Below are 15,562 nucleotides of genomic sequence, written 5' to 3'. Positions count from 1 at the left end.
CAGTCAAAACCGGACGGTTTTCATTGATTTTAAAAACTAACTTTATTTTCATTATTGCAAAGTTGAAACTTTGATTCAACAAGGTTATCAAAATTTAATGCTTGGAAACATTTGAGGTAATGATTATTATTAATTACAAAACGCTTAAATACAGCCCCGGCATAGCACCTGAAGAGCTCTCAGAACGCTGCTTAGATGTGTGAGATCACAGTATGGACATGATTTGCACAAGCAGACGATGTCCCATGACATCTCACACATTTTCAGTGCCTGTGTTTTCATCTTCTCTTGAGTTCTTTCTCTTACTTCACTACCGTCAGGCTAAATGTATAATCTATTGCCTCACTCTAAAACCCGCGCATGTTTTTATTTTGATGACAAATGCAGCGATACAAAAATAAAGGAATCTGTCGCTTGTAAACAAAATAAGACGCCATTGTATATTCAGCTGCACACACCGGGGTATGTTTGGCGTTTCAAGAGGGAACAAATTCTGTCCTTAATATCATTCCGGGGTTATTTTCAATTTGAAAGTCTGGTTTCTTTGATTGTTAATTACATGTAACCCCTATCCTGTGTATTTACAAGCAAAATATTTTAGTTATCAGAATCGGGTCATATCCCCTTTTGAATGGTTTGACATGCCATTACATTTATATACAGTAAACTCATTATAATTTGAGAAATAATAGCTTTGCAATTATGTTCATTCTCTATGGAATGTCGTCTGCTTGGGCAGTGTTGGTCCATATAGCACTGACGTCATTAAAACATCGTTATTTTTCCGGCGAATCTCTCATATATCCCAGCTGCTATGGAGGTGGTTGTATTTGTATTTTTATAAATCACCCGATATGTAGTTGACCTATAACTTGTACGATTGCCATCTTTTAGCTTACCAGTTTCTAGTGATACATTAGTTGACATATTTGTGATTTTCTTTGAATTCACCTTTAATACTTTTATTTTTTTTAATTTGTCTTTTAATTGGAAAATCAAAAGAAATCACATTATTAACAAATAATGTACATAATTAGAAACAAAATCACTGAACAAAAACAGAGACTTTACTGTCGGGCATACTTTGGAACAATGACTAGGTTTCACTTTGTTTATGAAGCTACAGTGTAATGAATCTAGTACGCACGTGTATTCATGTTTATAGCTTGCAGAGGTCAGGATTTGGGATTTAAATGGCATCAGTTTTGTATTGTGCATGTATTTCAAGGCTGGGAACTTAGTTTTACGAGTCAACTTCTCAATCCACATGTACAATCTTGCAATTGATTGTTATCATGTAGATTGTTGCTCTGCAATTCAACACTCAACAGTCAGGGCTGACTTATGATGACTATAATGTCGCCCAAACTTGTTTTTGTTTAGTGATTTTGTTTCTAATTATGTACACTATTTATTGAAAATGTGATTTCTTTTGATTTTCCTATAAAAAAAATTCTTACATTTTTTTTTTAAACGGGAAAACGAAACCGTCCAATTGAAAACGGATAGTGCCATGGACGGTCGGATACCAGACTATTAAAAGTTTGACTTGACTATTGTAAACAACTGTCATCTTGGTCTTCCCAAATAACATCCAAACCAAAGTGAAATCTAATCTATTGTGAAACAATAATAGAGGTGTCGTGGTAGAGTGGTTACGTCACTGGACTGTCGATCACAAGGTCTGCGGTTCGAGTCCGCCATGGCACTAATATCCTTGGCCAAGACATTGACCTTCATTTGCCACACTCAACCCAGGTGATGTAAATTTACTAAATAGGTACCTGGCAGGAATTAATTCTTTGAATTTGAAATGCTAGAGCGCCGTAATGGCAGCACAGCTAGTAGGGTGTCTGAACGATTTTTCAATTTTCAATTTGGGATCGTTTTTCACCATTTTTGTTTGATATTTGAATAAAAGATGTTATCAGAATAATACATTTAAAATTTCAAGTCTCACCGATGTTTCTATCAAAAGTTACAGCCCCTCCAAAACGCTGGTATATTCATATCATTTTGGTCAAAATCGACGAAAAAGACGTCTACGCAGAGTGATGTTGTTTTGCTAAATTTAGCCAAACAGCTGTATCGCGCGATATGCAAGCGTATGCATATCGTACGCATGCTGCTAAGCCAATCCGCGACTTGCAGCTTGAGCTACGCTGTCTCCGCGACATGTGCCATTGACTAGTATGGTTGGCGTTCGTCGCACAATAAACCCGGAAGTGAATACACGTTATAGTCAATGGCAATATCGCGGAGATGTCTCCGTGATATTGCCATTGACTATAACGTGTATTCACTTCCGGGTTCTATGCCGCGAATGGCCACCCATACTTGAATTTGGGGTTTCGTTCGTGCGCGGAGATGTTACGCGATGTAACCATGGTTTGGACTGAGCGGAGCGCACGCCCCCTAATTAGCTGATCCACCAAATAGCGAGAAGGGTATTTTTAAACTGTTATCAGTTGTGATCCCTGGGGGCTAGCGAAAATATAAGCACATAGAATTGTTCCTTAGGACTGGGACTACTTATCGATCGGGGCGTCATATCTCAAAAGTGACAAACCTCAGAGTTAGCCAGGACACAATGTTTCAATTGCTGTTTTGACCAAGATATTTTTAGAATTTCGGGGGCTACGCCCCTTTAGAAATATTGGAATTTACCTGCTCTTTCATATGACACCTCATTTATTGATTATCACCTTCAGGATCACAACAGATAAAGGTTTGAATCTCGATTTTGAAAAAAAAAAAAAGACTTTTTTTGCATGGTCGCGCAATGCACGTAGACTGCATAGGGATGCGTGTAATCTCTATGGGAAGAATTTTAGCACACAACATCGGGTGCGCGATCAGACACCCTACAGCTAGTAATGCCTTCATCAACATGGCAAAGAGAAAGTACGCATGCGCGGTAGCAGTGCAGCACATAGTGCACATGCATACTAATCTCTTTGCCGTGTTGAATAGACGATATGTACAATACAGGATGAATTGAGTTAGGACGAGGAATCACCCTTTTTTCCCCATCAAAGACTTCTTCAAATTGTAATTTCAAGTGGTTGAACGGATGCCCAGAGTGGGCTCTGTTTAGTCTGGGCATCCATTCAAAGGAGACGAAAAACACTTAAAGTCAAAATTGTAATTACTTCTTCTTGAGTACAATTCGAAAAAAATGTGCCCCAACCCGCTGTTTGAATCGTTTTCTTATGTGTAGGCTCTAGAGCTCCGACGCAGTTACTGCACCCGTAGCGTAGCCTCGGAGCGGCCCGGCCTCGCGCCTCGCAACGGAAAGCGGCAAGATGTGTGAACACGCACCGGTATGAGTCAGGGCTGGGCTGGGTTGCGTACCTGTCTAACGTATTGTAACTCTCTCACACTCAGCACTGCACTGCACTCCCAGCAAACTCACTTAGGTAACCATGCAAAAAATACGATTGTTTACCATCACTCCTCTGAATGTCGATGTTCATTCCAACTCCCAAAGAATTTCCTTCACTCATGGTGATTATATTTACTCAAACTGTAGTAAGATGAAATATATCAAGAGAATTTTCACAGCAAAAGAGAAAGAAGTCGTGGTCGGTGAAAGGTCGTTCGACACTCTCGATTGCGATTCAAATGAAAATGAAAAGCGCATGCGCAAATTCAATTTTCCATATCAGTCGAAACTGAAGCCGACGACTGTTTTTCATCCCCAATTTGGCAATTGTCATTTAGCAACGATCAGAATCAAAAGTCAAATTGTAATAATGACATTCATACCGAACTTATGTTCTATACCATGACGGTATAAAATGAGCCCAAATACGTACTTTTGTTAGGGGCGTCGCCGCAAGATTATACAGGGGGTAATCAACAACAGACGACTATATTATTTTTTTCTTTTCTTTATTAGTTTTAGTTTTAGTTGTTATTTTACTGGGACCTATTTTCAGAAATATTAGTTAAAGGTAAAGACCAGTTATGGTCATGCGATTGCATTGTGAAAGAAACGTTGTGGAATCGATCAAAAAAGGTTGATCATCTAGCATCTAGCATCTGCAAGGTTCTGGAATCATCAAAATGATAAGAAATTTGGCCCATTCAAGTTACAAGCACTATACACAGAAAGATGTATATGGGACTATCCTATATCTCTCACAGACCATGAGAGAAACAAATTTACCAAATATATGGATTAGTAGGCGGTTTCCCGGCAAATTTTTTATCATCATGTATTAGTCAAAACATATTCTTTCACATGATTGGTAATGAAAGCTTCCATTTCATTTTTTGAAATTGGGGCGTTTCCAATACTGGTCTTTACCTTTAACTATTTCGTAGGTCTATATACAATGGCTTTGATTGCAAAGGTTCTGCTTATCTTGCTTATACGCCATCGGAAATGGATTCCCATAATTTGCGCCCCATTTGAGAAAGAAACAAAAATACGCGAGGGAACATGTTTCAATACAGCCTATCTCGTTTCAAGTTTTGATGCGTTCCAAAATAAGGTCATGTATACTCGGAATGATGATGGTCAGATATAAATTAGACTGGCAATTCTATTCTCAGTAAGTGCAAACTGTTAATGTTGGTTGTTCGCACATTGTAAACTTCTTGCAATATGCACTGTTGCCCCAAAGTTGAAATATTTGTTCTAATCTCTTTTCATGAAATGATTGTGAGTTTGTGACCGTATGGTTTATTATTATAACCTCAGAACTATATTACTCAATATTAAAACTTGGTTAAAAATATTAAAAAGATTGGTCGGATAAAGTTCTGAGAAGTTATGGATCTATCAATAATAAACCTTTATTTTCAGAATCATTTCATGAAAAGTGGTAATAAAAATGATTTATGCAACGTAATGTTTATTTTCCGCACGCATGAGAAGGTTAGATCACACAAATCTAGTTAAAAGCATTTAAACAGTTTCCTTTTACTAGTAATAAATAATACATAATTTATGTTCTCTAAATTTTGCACAAGGTTGTGCCAAAATACATAATAAGGCTCTATGACGGTTTTGACCAATCTGAGTTTGATGTTACGTTTATTTTCCCAATATAAACAACAAGCGCAGAAGCTTTGACGTTCCATTTACTAATTCGAGAAAGAAGACGATTCGTTGTAACGTTCTCGACTCTTAAAGATAAACTTTAGTACTGGTAATGCGATTGCATTGTGAAAGAAAAGGTGTGGAAAGGATCAGAAACAGTTGATCATGTAGCATATAAGTATTGGTGTGCACTGCAAAGTTCTGGAGTCATCAAAATCATAATAAATTTGACCGAGTCTTGGTAAAGTAACACGCACTCCGACATAGAAAGCTCAGACAACAAGCGCTAGTACTACCTTGATTTCCTTGTCTTTCTATGCTCATTACTCAGCCAGTATACATTTTCTTCCAAAATTGTTTGGCACATGTCATTTATTTGTAATCTTGAACATTCAGTGTAAGTTTCGTTTGATTCTGTGAGAATTAATTTTTTTTTTTTACCAGTACTGGAGTTTATCTTTAATTTCTTTGTCTGCTCCTTTTTTCTTCCTTTTCCTTCCTTTTCCTTCCTTTTTTCTCCTCTCTCTCTCTCTCTCTTTCTCTCTCTCTCTCTCTCTCTCTCTCTCTCTCTCTCTCTCCTTTTGCCGGTCTTTTTGCGGGGGCGACCGCCCCCACCAGTGGCTACGCGCCTGCTTATAATTATGTCACGGTTTAACCACTCACTTTTACGTATACTGAACCATACTGTTGCATTGCCTTTTTAAGTCTCGTATAGTAAAACAAAATCACTGTACATTTAGTTCTTTTTACATTAATCTTTGACATAATGTTTTTCATTGAATGGAGGCCATTTCTCCGATTATAGATCTCGAAGAGAATTGTATCAATGAGGGAGCATTTCAATTCAATTCAATAAAGGTTTTATTCAAACATGTCTCGCAAACGCAGCCAGTGGCTGAATTGCACATTTATTTTAAATGGCGGTAAATAAAACAAAATGGCGGTAAACAAAATGCGTACACGTATACGCATGACATATAATTATAATTTATTCTTGAGTATAAACCAGCTTAACATAGATTACATCGAATGATATAAAAATTACAGCGAACAAAAATTATAACATTATTAATATATCATTTAAATTTCTCAAGAATCCAGCTTGGTTGCATAAATGAACTACAGCATCCCAAACTTTAACGCCCATCTGCACTATTTAGAATTGGACAAAATGTGTATTATACTTTGAGGGCTTTTAAAACTATCGTATTACATTTTAACTAAATACTGAATGACTGACACCATTTGAAAGGTATGATCCTACTTTGACATGGAGGGATTAGACCTCCCTGCAAGGTCACTGACATGTGGTTATCTCATCAAATCAGCTCTCAATTAACATAAGAAAAGGGGATCATGGGGGATCAACGGGCGCTTAGGCATTGTTGGCTGTATAGAGGGCGCAAGTACATTTTTGTAGCTATAAGTAGTGCAGTAAATCCTATCATGAAGTGAAAATTTCGTTTTGACTTTTTACAAGAGTATAACACTATGTAATAAAAAAGGGGATTTAATATGGTCCACAATTATTAATGATAACATAATTATGCTGCCCAACTTACCCGGTGAGTAAATCACGATCGAGCCGGAAAATATTCAATTTTTGAGTATACTAGCTATAATTGCATAATTAAAGAACTTCAAAGCCCTTTCTTTCTGTCATTCCTTTTTTTCTTCTTCTTTGCTTTATCTTTTTACATTTTCCTTTCCTACTACCTACAACCGTCAGTATATATACCGTGATTTTAAATTGTTTAAATAGGAACGTATCTAGTATATAGAAAAAGATATGGATCAATAATGCCAGTTTTTCTAAACAATGCGATAGAATTAATTTATTCATTAAAAATGGTATTCAAATACCTTCCTATTCTGTGTGCCCATGCCTTGAGCCATAATGCATGGCCGTACAGAGGATTATTTTATGTTAGGGACCGGGGTAAAATGCAACTTGAATTATTGATAATTTATTGCATTTTATTTTTCATTTTTTTATTTGTGGGAACTGCCCCCGCTACCCTAGCCACCGCTGCGTACAGTTATGGTTCAGTGGCACAGCAACGGCCTCGTAACTGTGAGGCCCCAGGATCAAAACGGTGTCGATAGTGCCCCTTTGTGGGGCATTAATCCTCATTACTGTCATTTATGACTTAAGGGCGTAGGTCCCCTATTTGATAAGCATATTAGCACACACATGCTTTAGCAGTCACGCAAAACAACACTGGCAAATTATTATTCAATAAAATCTGAGAATGTTTACTATTATTTAGATTTATTAGGAATAAATCATTGTCAAAATAATTCCATAAATTGGGGTAAAAAAATATATTATTATGAGCGACAGTGTAGTACAGGGAAATATTCAAGAATGATGAAGGAGAGAGGGAGAGCGATTATTCTCATTCTTTTCTTCTTCTTCTCCTTCGATCTTCTCCTTCTTCATTTTCTTTTTCATCTCCTTCTTCTTCTGTTTCGTTTTCTTCTTCTTCCGATTATTCTTTAAAATAGATTTTCTCAAATTATTCTTCTTAGGCCTGTAGGCTATATTTCTTCCTTTTCTTCTTCTTCTTCTTCCAATTATTCATATAATTTTTCTTCTCAAGTTCTGTTTATATTATTTCTTCTTCTTCTTCTTCTTCGTTTCTTCTTATTATTCAAATTTCAAGTTTTATTTGTTCCACATTTTACAGAAAATATAAACATACATATAAAATAAAAAAATATAAAATATAATTGTAGTATAAATGAGCGCATATCAATGATTCTCAATTCATATGATAGATTAACTAGAATGTGAGGAACCTATTAAAACTTGTATAATATAGGTCCCTGAAAAAAATAAGTAATGTAGATGAAAAACAGTAGCAGTAGAGAAAGACTTAATTTAGAGGAGAGAATTTAAAAATACAATGAAATTTTGTATACGAAATAATGCATTAGCACAAATACCCAGAGTCACCCAGTTGTCTTCCTCTTCTTCTTCTTTTTCTTCCTTCTGATAACCGCTAACGGTTATTACTTCGGCAACACATCGCACTTAATTTTGTACTGATCCCTAGCAATTTTTCTTTATATTTTCAGAAACTTGTTTCGATTTAAATTAGGGAAAAAAATATTATACAAACCAGTCACTTTTCGCGTTAACGTACCTTACTGTACTTCAGAAGTTGGATATAAACTCAATAAATAAATCAGGTCTATCTCCGTAATCTGCATCTTTGTATGTTATTGGTTGTGGCAAAAAAAACCTGGAGCTGCAGTTGTTTCACTCGGAGCTGAGTCGGATCGGTCGGACTTGACTCGGCCTCGGCGTTCACGACTCGTGTTCATCGTCGCCTGAGCATCGGCCAAGCCTAGGCCTAGCCAGGTGCTGCCTTGGCATGTCATACAAGCACATCAACTCAGCTCTGCCCTGCAAGAAGGCAGAACTGCCAGAAGCAGAGAAGATTCGCCGGGCTGCAGTAAGTAAGTACATTATATTAGCTGTCGCAGGGGTGGCGCCAGGTCATTTTGTTAGGGGGGGGGGGGGGGGGCGGGGGGCGAATGGGTGCGCCACGCAGGGGGATGAAGAATTGATCGATAAATGGCTCGATTTGGTGCATACTTTTTGCCAAATTAAAAAGAAAACAACTAACAAGGAACAAGAACGCAGGGGGTGTGCCCCCCCCCCCCCCCTCAAAGAAGTTGAATATTTTTTTGGAAATTTGTTTGTTTTATTTCTGAAAATCATCATAAAAACAATAACATAACAAAATCAAAGACTCATATAACAATGATAGAATGATAAAACCGTTGGATAGTCCATTTCAGAGCCATTAAATTAAGGCATTAACCTAATGGCCCTGTTCTTCCATGGAGTCCAATATTATAGACCCTAATGATACTATAATAAGTAATGATATAACAAAATAGTAAGTCGTAATTAAAAAAAAAAAAACATTGTACTTGTACTTAACTTAACTAAATTAAATTAAATTAAATTAAACAAAAAACACTAACAAAAATCATTAAAATCTATTCAAATATCCCCTACCATCCCTAATGTAACAATATACAACCCCACCCTTATCACCCACCCTGCTAACAATTAACTTAATTAGTTTTAAAATATTCTACACATTATCTAATTTAGTCTGTTATTAAATTGATTATGTTCATGGCAAAAGCCAATGGGATTGCGAAATTTAAATATCAAAATAATTGAAGTATTTTTGAACATGTTTATTAAACAAATTTAGTGTGCCTATTGAGGGAGCTTAACAGGTACCGGTAGTTCATTGTATAACACAGATCCAAGATATTAGAATGTACATTTACACTGATTGGTTCTTGGTTTCGGAAGCATTAAATTATTATTATATCTTAGCCTGCAACACTTTTCGTTAAATACAAATTTATCAGTCTTATATTTAGGTGGTACATGTAGCTCATGAAATTTTTTAAACAGTAACGAACACATACATGTGTACGTGTATGGCTCCGGTGTCGAGATTTTAGGGTTTCCCAATCCAAGGTATCGTGAATCTGCTGAATAGATAGATATACATGTACATGTATGTTCACCAGGTTTAACCTGAAGAATAATTCTTCCTGCCCGATTCTGAAGCTTCTGAAGTTGATCAAAATGATTATTATTTGCAGTTTGCCAAAAAGTATCTGCATAGTCAAAGTGAGGCATAATTACAGATGTATAAATTAGTTTCAGATTTGACTCATAAAAACACCTCAATCTCCTCAAGAAACCAATCATTTTCCCAATTCTTTTGTTCAATTGCTCTATATGGATATTCCACTTAAGTTCACAATCTACATTTACTTCAAGATATTTGAAACATTTTACTTGATTTAGCTTAGTGGCATTTACCTCTAAATTGAGAATATCATGCTTAGAAAGCATTAACCTTGTCCCCAACAGCATACATACTGTTTTACTGGAGTTCACAGAGAGTCTATTTGCATTCATCCAAGATTGTAGATTTCCTAGCTCTTCGTTTAAAACTGATTGAATCACATCTACATCTTTGTGGGAATAATACATAACTGTGGCGCAATATAAGTTACATTATTATTATTATTATTATTATTATATTATTATAAAAGTGCATTTCGTGAAAGACCTAGGCAGATCGTTTATGAAAACTAAAAATAGCAGTGGCCCCAGTATTGAGCCCTGAGGTACTCCGTAATCAAGGGATAATTCTTCTGACAATGTTTGTCCTATGGAAGTTCTGATACGTACTCTTTTCATTAGATAATTCTGAAACCATATTAATGAGGTTCCTTGTACTCCAATATCAGAAAGTTTTTTAATTAGAATTTGGTAATTGACGGTATCGAATGCCTTATGTAAAGCTACAAAGACACACCCAGTATATTTCCCTTGATCATTTGCTTCAAGCCATTTATCAGTTACTTTAGTATTAAAGTGCAGTAGTTGTGGAATGTTTTCGATCTAAAGCCCGATTACTCCTTCACTATTAAATACATCATTGTCATTCAAGTAATTAAGTAATTGTTTTTGAACAACCCTCTCTAAAAGTTTCGAAACACAGGGCAGTAATGATATTGGCCTGTAATTATCTGGCTGACATTTGTCACCTTTTTTGTGCAATGGTATAATCTTTGCAATCTTCCACTGGCAAGGAACTAGTCTACCCATCAGTTATTGACTTATTAATAAGGTATGCTATAATTCTAAAGATTTCTGTTGCACAAGTTTTCATTATGTAAGAACTGATCCCATCCAAACCAACCGATTTCTTATTCTTTAGGCTGTATATTTCTTTTAACACATCTGCTTCAGAAACTAAAGAAAGCTCAAATAGTTGGGTTTGCATATCATTATCCAGACCTGCCTCGTTACATACATGCGAGACATTAACCCCATTTAAAGTCAATATCAAAATTAATTTCATCCTTCTCTGTTGCTTGGATTCCATATAATAACATACTGTATCTTCAAAATATAATTTTGATTGGAGCATCTTGTTACAGTGTACTGTATGTACATGTATTCTATAATCTATATATTTCCAAATTAATCTAATACTTGAACTGGACAACTCCAAAACATACTGTACAGCTGTACATGTACAGTATGTAAATCCCCTACTTGATCACGTTCAATACAAATATCACTACCCCTTGTGTTCCATTTCTTTAAATGATATAACTTTGGCAGTAAATAATACATAAATTTAAAATTAAATTGAACAATAACATAACATTAACCTTTTTTTTTAATTTGAATGCCCAGGTAGCTGTCCATGAATGGTTTATTTCTATTGCAACCTTTTCACTCAAAAACAATTGTTATTGTGCCCTTGAAATTTCAACTTTTAATTGTAATAACTAATAGCTCATTATAAATCTGCCTTACACTTTTACCAGTACATGTAAAGTACAACCTGTACTGTTGCCGACTTTCCGCAAATAATATAATTTCTTCTAAATATTTTCTTTAAATCTTCTAAACAAAAAATATTTTAATGTTTTTTAAGTTTTTCATCTAGTTTTTTGGCAATGATGCAAAAACAAATTGTATCTCTGTTAACCATTTCCCATAAAAAAATAAATCAACTCATCTTTAGATCCATTAACTGTAAAGAAAACTTTGCTTGGTTACTAAATTTAATATGTACTGTATCACCCACAAATATAAATAAAAAAATCCTTCCATTATGTCCAGTATTATTTTTAAAGAGTCATGTCAGGAATTTTATAAACCAGGTCCCAATGACCTTGCACCGATCGGAACCGATGTCCCAATATCAGCCTGCAGAATCTGTCACTTGCCTCTATAAATAGCCCATGACATCAGCGTGTATACCTTGTGTGTGTGTGTGTGTGTGTAATTTGGTGTTTACAGACGTGTATCAATCAGATATGTTTATTTACGTCTGGGGACCGACCTTTATATTAAATGTCACCATCTGAAAGAGTTACACACAGAACTTTGTTATTCCTCACTCATTTTTCCTGATTGAGGTGTCATATATAGGGCAGATACTGAACTTCTAGAAATGTGATTTTCTCTTTGAAATTCAGATACCGCCCGCCAAATGACTCTTTGGATCCTTCTCTTCAAATTGATTTTAATCACTCATGCGTGAAATATGCATTATAATGAGTTGCATCAAATGTAAGAGGAGGATCTAAGCTTTACAGGTATTTGTCATTTATTAATTATAATTGTGATTAAGTTATGATTAAACATTGATAATTCTCGGTTTTGTTTTTGTCTGGGACGCACTGTAGAGTTTGAACAAATTCAGTTAAATCATGAAACATGTGAATTTAAACTATTTGTATAAAAATCAATAATTATGAATATTCAGAAAATAGTATCAATTCAAAGTTCATAAAAGATATTGTGAAATGTCATGTCCGCAATATCATACAAATCATATAACCTGGGCAAAGGCATGGGGAAACCAAGTTCTGGGGGATAAAAAGGGAAATAAATGGGATTAAAATATAAGTACAGCGATTGATGAATAGTGAGGACATAACATCACAAACTGATAACTAAATTGACAATTTGTGTAGTGATTTCCATTGTTCCATAGTTTTTGATACTTTAAAAAAAAATCATAACTTCCTAATTAGTTATCTGATTTTACTCAAATTTGTTTTGTTCTGCTTTTCTTGTTTTTCTGCATCTATTAAAGCTTATCTGCCGTAGTTTACAGGAGGGATTAGACTGCCCTACAAGGTCACTGGACAGGTGGTTATCTCAACTCAGCTCTCAGTTAACATAAGAAAAAGAGGATCATGGGGGACCAATGGTCACCGATTAGGCATTGTTTGTTATAAAGAGGGCGCAAGTAGCTACAAGTAGTGCAGTGGGCCTTTAAAGGTACTATGTCCCATTTGCAGGCCAAAAAACTGAAAAGGTTAAATTCCAACGGCATTTGAAAGATATTACTAATTTAGGTTTTTTCTAAAAAAGGTGGGACTCGAAAATGTCTTCAAGTGGGAAAATAACAACTATTAGTTGTCAAATCGACTTAGGAGCTATAGAGCCAATAAGTTATAGTCTTGATTTTCATACCATTGTACCAAATGGTCATACGTTTTATGCTGCACAAAGATTCAATCAGTTAAATTTTGGCCATCACAAGAAGTGGGTTATTGATATAGACATATGCTCATGATACCCTTTACAGCTCATTTTATATACATGTACATGTTATTACCAAAGGAATAAAAGCCAGTCAGTCACTCAATAGTGTCTGACAGTGAAGTCTAGCAAGTAAACAGGTTTCCTTGCATAATTTGAATATTAGGACACTGCTAAAGTTTAAATTTCACAGATAGGACATACTGTACATGTACATGACATATTCATAATTCCTGCAAAGTTCTACAGAATTTGAGGTTGGCTGCAAAAGGGACATAGTACCTTTAAAAGCAAATTATTTTGGAGTGGACTTAGTCTTTAAAACTGTTTAACCATAACATTAAATCTAACATATATTCAAACCCCCTTTTGACAAATCATTAATCAAAGCAAATCATTAATCACATTACCGGGTTTAGCCCTCTTTAGTAACTTTAGATCCCAAAAGAAAGTCCATCATCAATTTTATGATTTATGATCCATCATAATGTATGTAGATACTATGTGATGTTCAATCTGAAATGAAAAGAATCAATAAAACATGAAATTCAACAAAAAACATTGTACTTTGTACTACAGTGAAAAGGGCAATCAGCTGAAGACAGCAAATTGTGAGAAATTACTTTCTATGGGTGAACATACATGTACAGTATATCTTCCAAATTTGCCTTTAACTTGTGTATTGTTGTAATGCTGTATTGTATCTCTGCTAGCATTGAGTTCCAGTCATTTAGTAGCCTGACATTGAAAATACAATTGTATTGTTATCTTTTGCATTATGTTGGGAGATGGCTTAATGTCGGGGGATGTCTTAATGTCTGAATCTGAGGAAATTTATGCAAATTGACTTTTTTCAAGAAAGTGCAGGATAGTAGAATAGAACCCCCTACTCACGTCGGACAAATTTAAATAAGAAATTGGGATTAGACTTTACTTAGCCTTTCAAAAATATATGTGTACTTTGTGTCTCTAAATTTCTATTTTCACTCTAACTATTAAAAGCAATTTAATAAACTGTACATTTGTTAACTCTTTATGCCAACTGTAAACACTACACAAAGAAAGATCACCAAATCAACATCTATTATGGTAATTTGTCTAAAAGTTGGGATTTAATTGCCAGGTCTATTAGTGTGTTTAAGAAATGCACTCATGGTGAACAGTTTTTAGGTCAGGAAGCACACTTGGCAGACCTGCCAACCAGTACGATTTAGTCGTATTTAGTACGATTTTTAGAAGCAAATACGACAGTACGATTTTCCTTAATAAAATACGATTTTCAAAAAAAAAAAAAAAAAAAAACGATTCTTTTTTTTTTTTTTTTTTTTTTTTTTTTTTTTTTTTTTTTTAATTGATATGTTGTGTGTGCGTTTTTCAATGGCAAAATGTCCATTCTGTCCTGTAAAGTATCCTACAAGCATCTCACATCAGCAATTTGGGGATGTTTATTGGTTCATCGAACACACCAGTCGTGATGCATATTCAACCAATGATCAATAAAAAAATTCTTCCTGTAGGTAGAAACTGTAAGAGGCATTGATCTTCGTAACAATCCGTGTTTATTTTCAAGAATACAACTTTTGTCAGTAAAATACAACTTTTGACACTAAAGAATACAGTTTTTGAACTCCAGAGGTTGGCAGGTCTGACTTGGAAGAAAAAAAGTTCTAGTTTTTAGAGTATCAGTAAGTGTATCAACAAAACTTTTTGCATTAATTTTCTGTTAAGGTCATGTACATACACCTGTACATGTCTATAATTACGTACAGATAAAAGAGACACATGAAAGACAAACCTCGTCTAAGTTATTATTTATAAGACAAAATTTAAATATTGAAAAAGTTTCAATTAGAATTCCTTTTTGTGCCAATAAAGATTGAGCGTGACAAGCCCTCAATAATTACAGCATTCTTGTGTATCTTATATATAATTAATTTTTGTTAACCTACACAATTATGACTATTGTCACTGTGTTACTTTTGCAGGTCATAGTTCACCATCTGTTTGGGGATCGAGAGAATGACTTGGTGACCTAGTTTTCATCACTGCACCGTAAAGAAAGCCTTGGAGGGAAATCAACAGATCAACAAACCTTGAGTTTTTGACCTAGACCAAAATATCTCAGGGCATTGTTCAGGATGACCTGATTTAAATTCCTCTGTGGTTTCATCAAAGTGAATAGTTTAATAACAAAACAATAACGAACCTTTCTGCGACCTGCCCAGGTACTTCTGAGCTAGCTGTGACAGTAGTCCACAGTACAAATTCCAATGATGAATACAGCTCTACGAAAGCGATCGATGTAAACAATATTTACCATTCATATCACATGATCCATAGTCCATAGATACGGAAAAGACCTTCCTTTTTTCCTGGTAGGGGTATTGAGT

The 15,562-nt window shown here is 35.1% G+C and overlaps 1 protein-coding gene across 2 annotated transcripts in view; it reads right to left on the bottom strand.

The window, feature by feature from the left end:
- Positions 1–3,639, bottom strand: part of LOC754092 (kinesin-like protein KIF2A) — a 36,150-nt gene extending 32,511 nt beyond the window's left edge. Inside the window, exon 1 of one of the 2 annotated variants that reach the window (XM_030996052.1) lies at positions 3,449–3,639. In XM_030996052.1, coding sequence (XP_030851912.1) covers positions 3,449–3,506 — 58 coding nt within the window. In that variant the 5' untranslated portion in view covers positions 3,507–3,639. The remainder of the gene's footprint in view (positions 1–3,448) is intronic. The other variant, XM_030996051.1, reaches the window with a different exon arrangement.
- Positions 3,640–15,562: the final 11,923 nt, after the last annotated feature.

This window comes from Strongylocentrotus purpuratus, unplaced genomic scaffold (genome assembly GCF_000002235.5).
Source record: "Strongylocentrotus purpuratus isolate Spur 01 unplaced genomic scaffold, Spur_5.0 spur5_scaffold_3, whole genome shotgun sequence".
Taxonomy (NCBI): Eukaryota; Metazoa; Echinodermata; class Echinoidea; order Camarodonta; family Strongylocentrotidae; genus Strongylocentrotus; species Strongylocentrotus purpuratus.
This window is presented reverse-complemented; position numbering and strand designations above follow the sequence as displayed.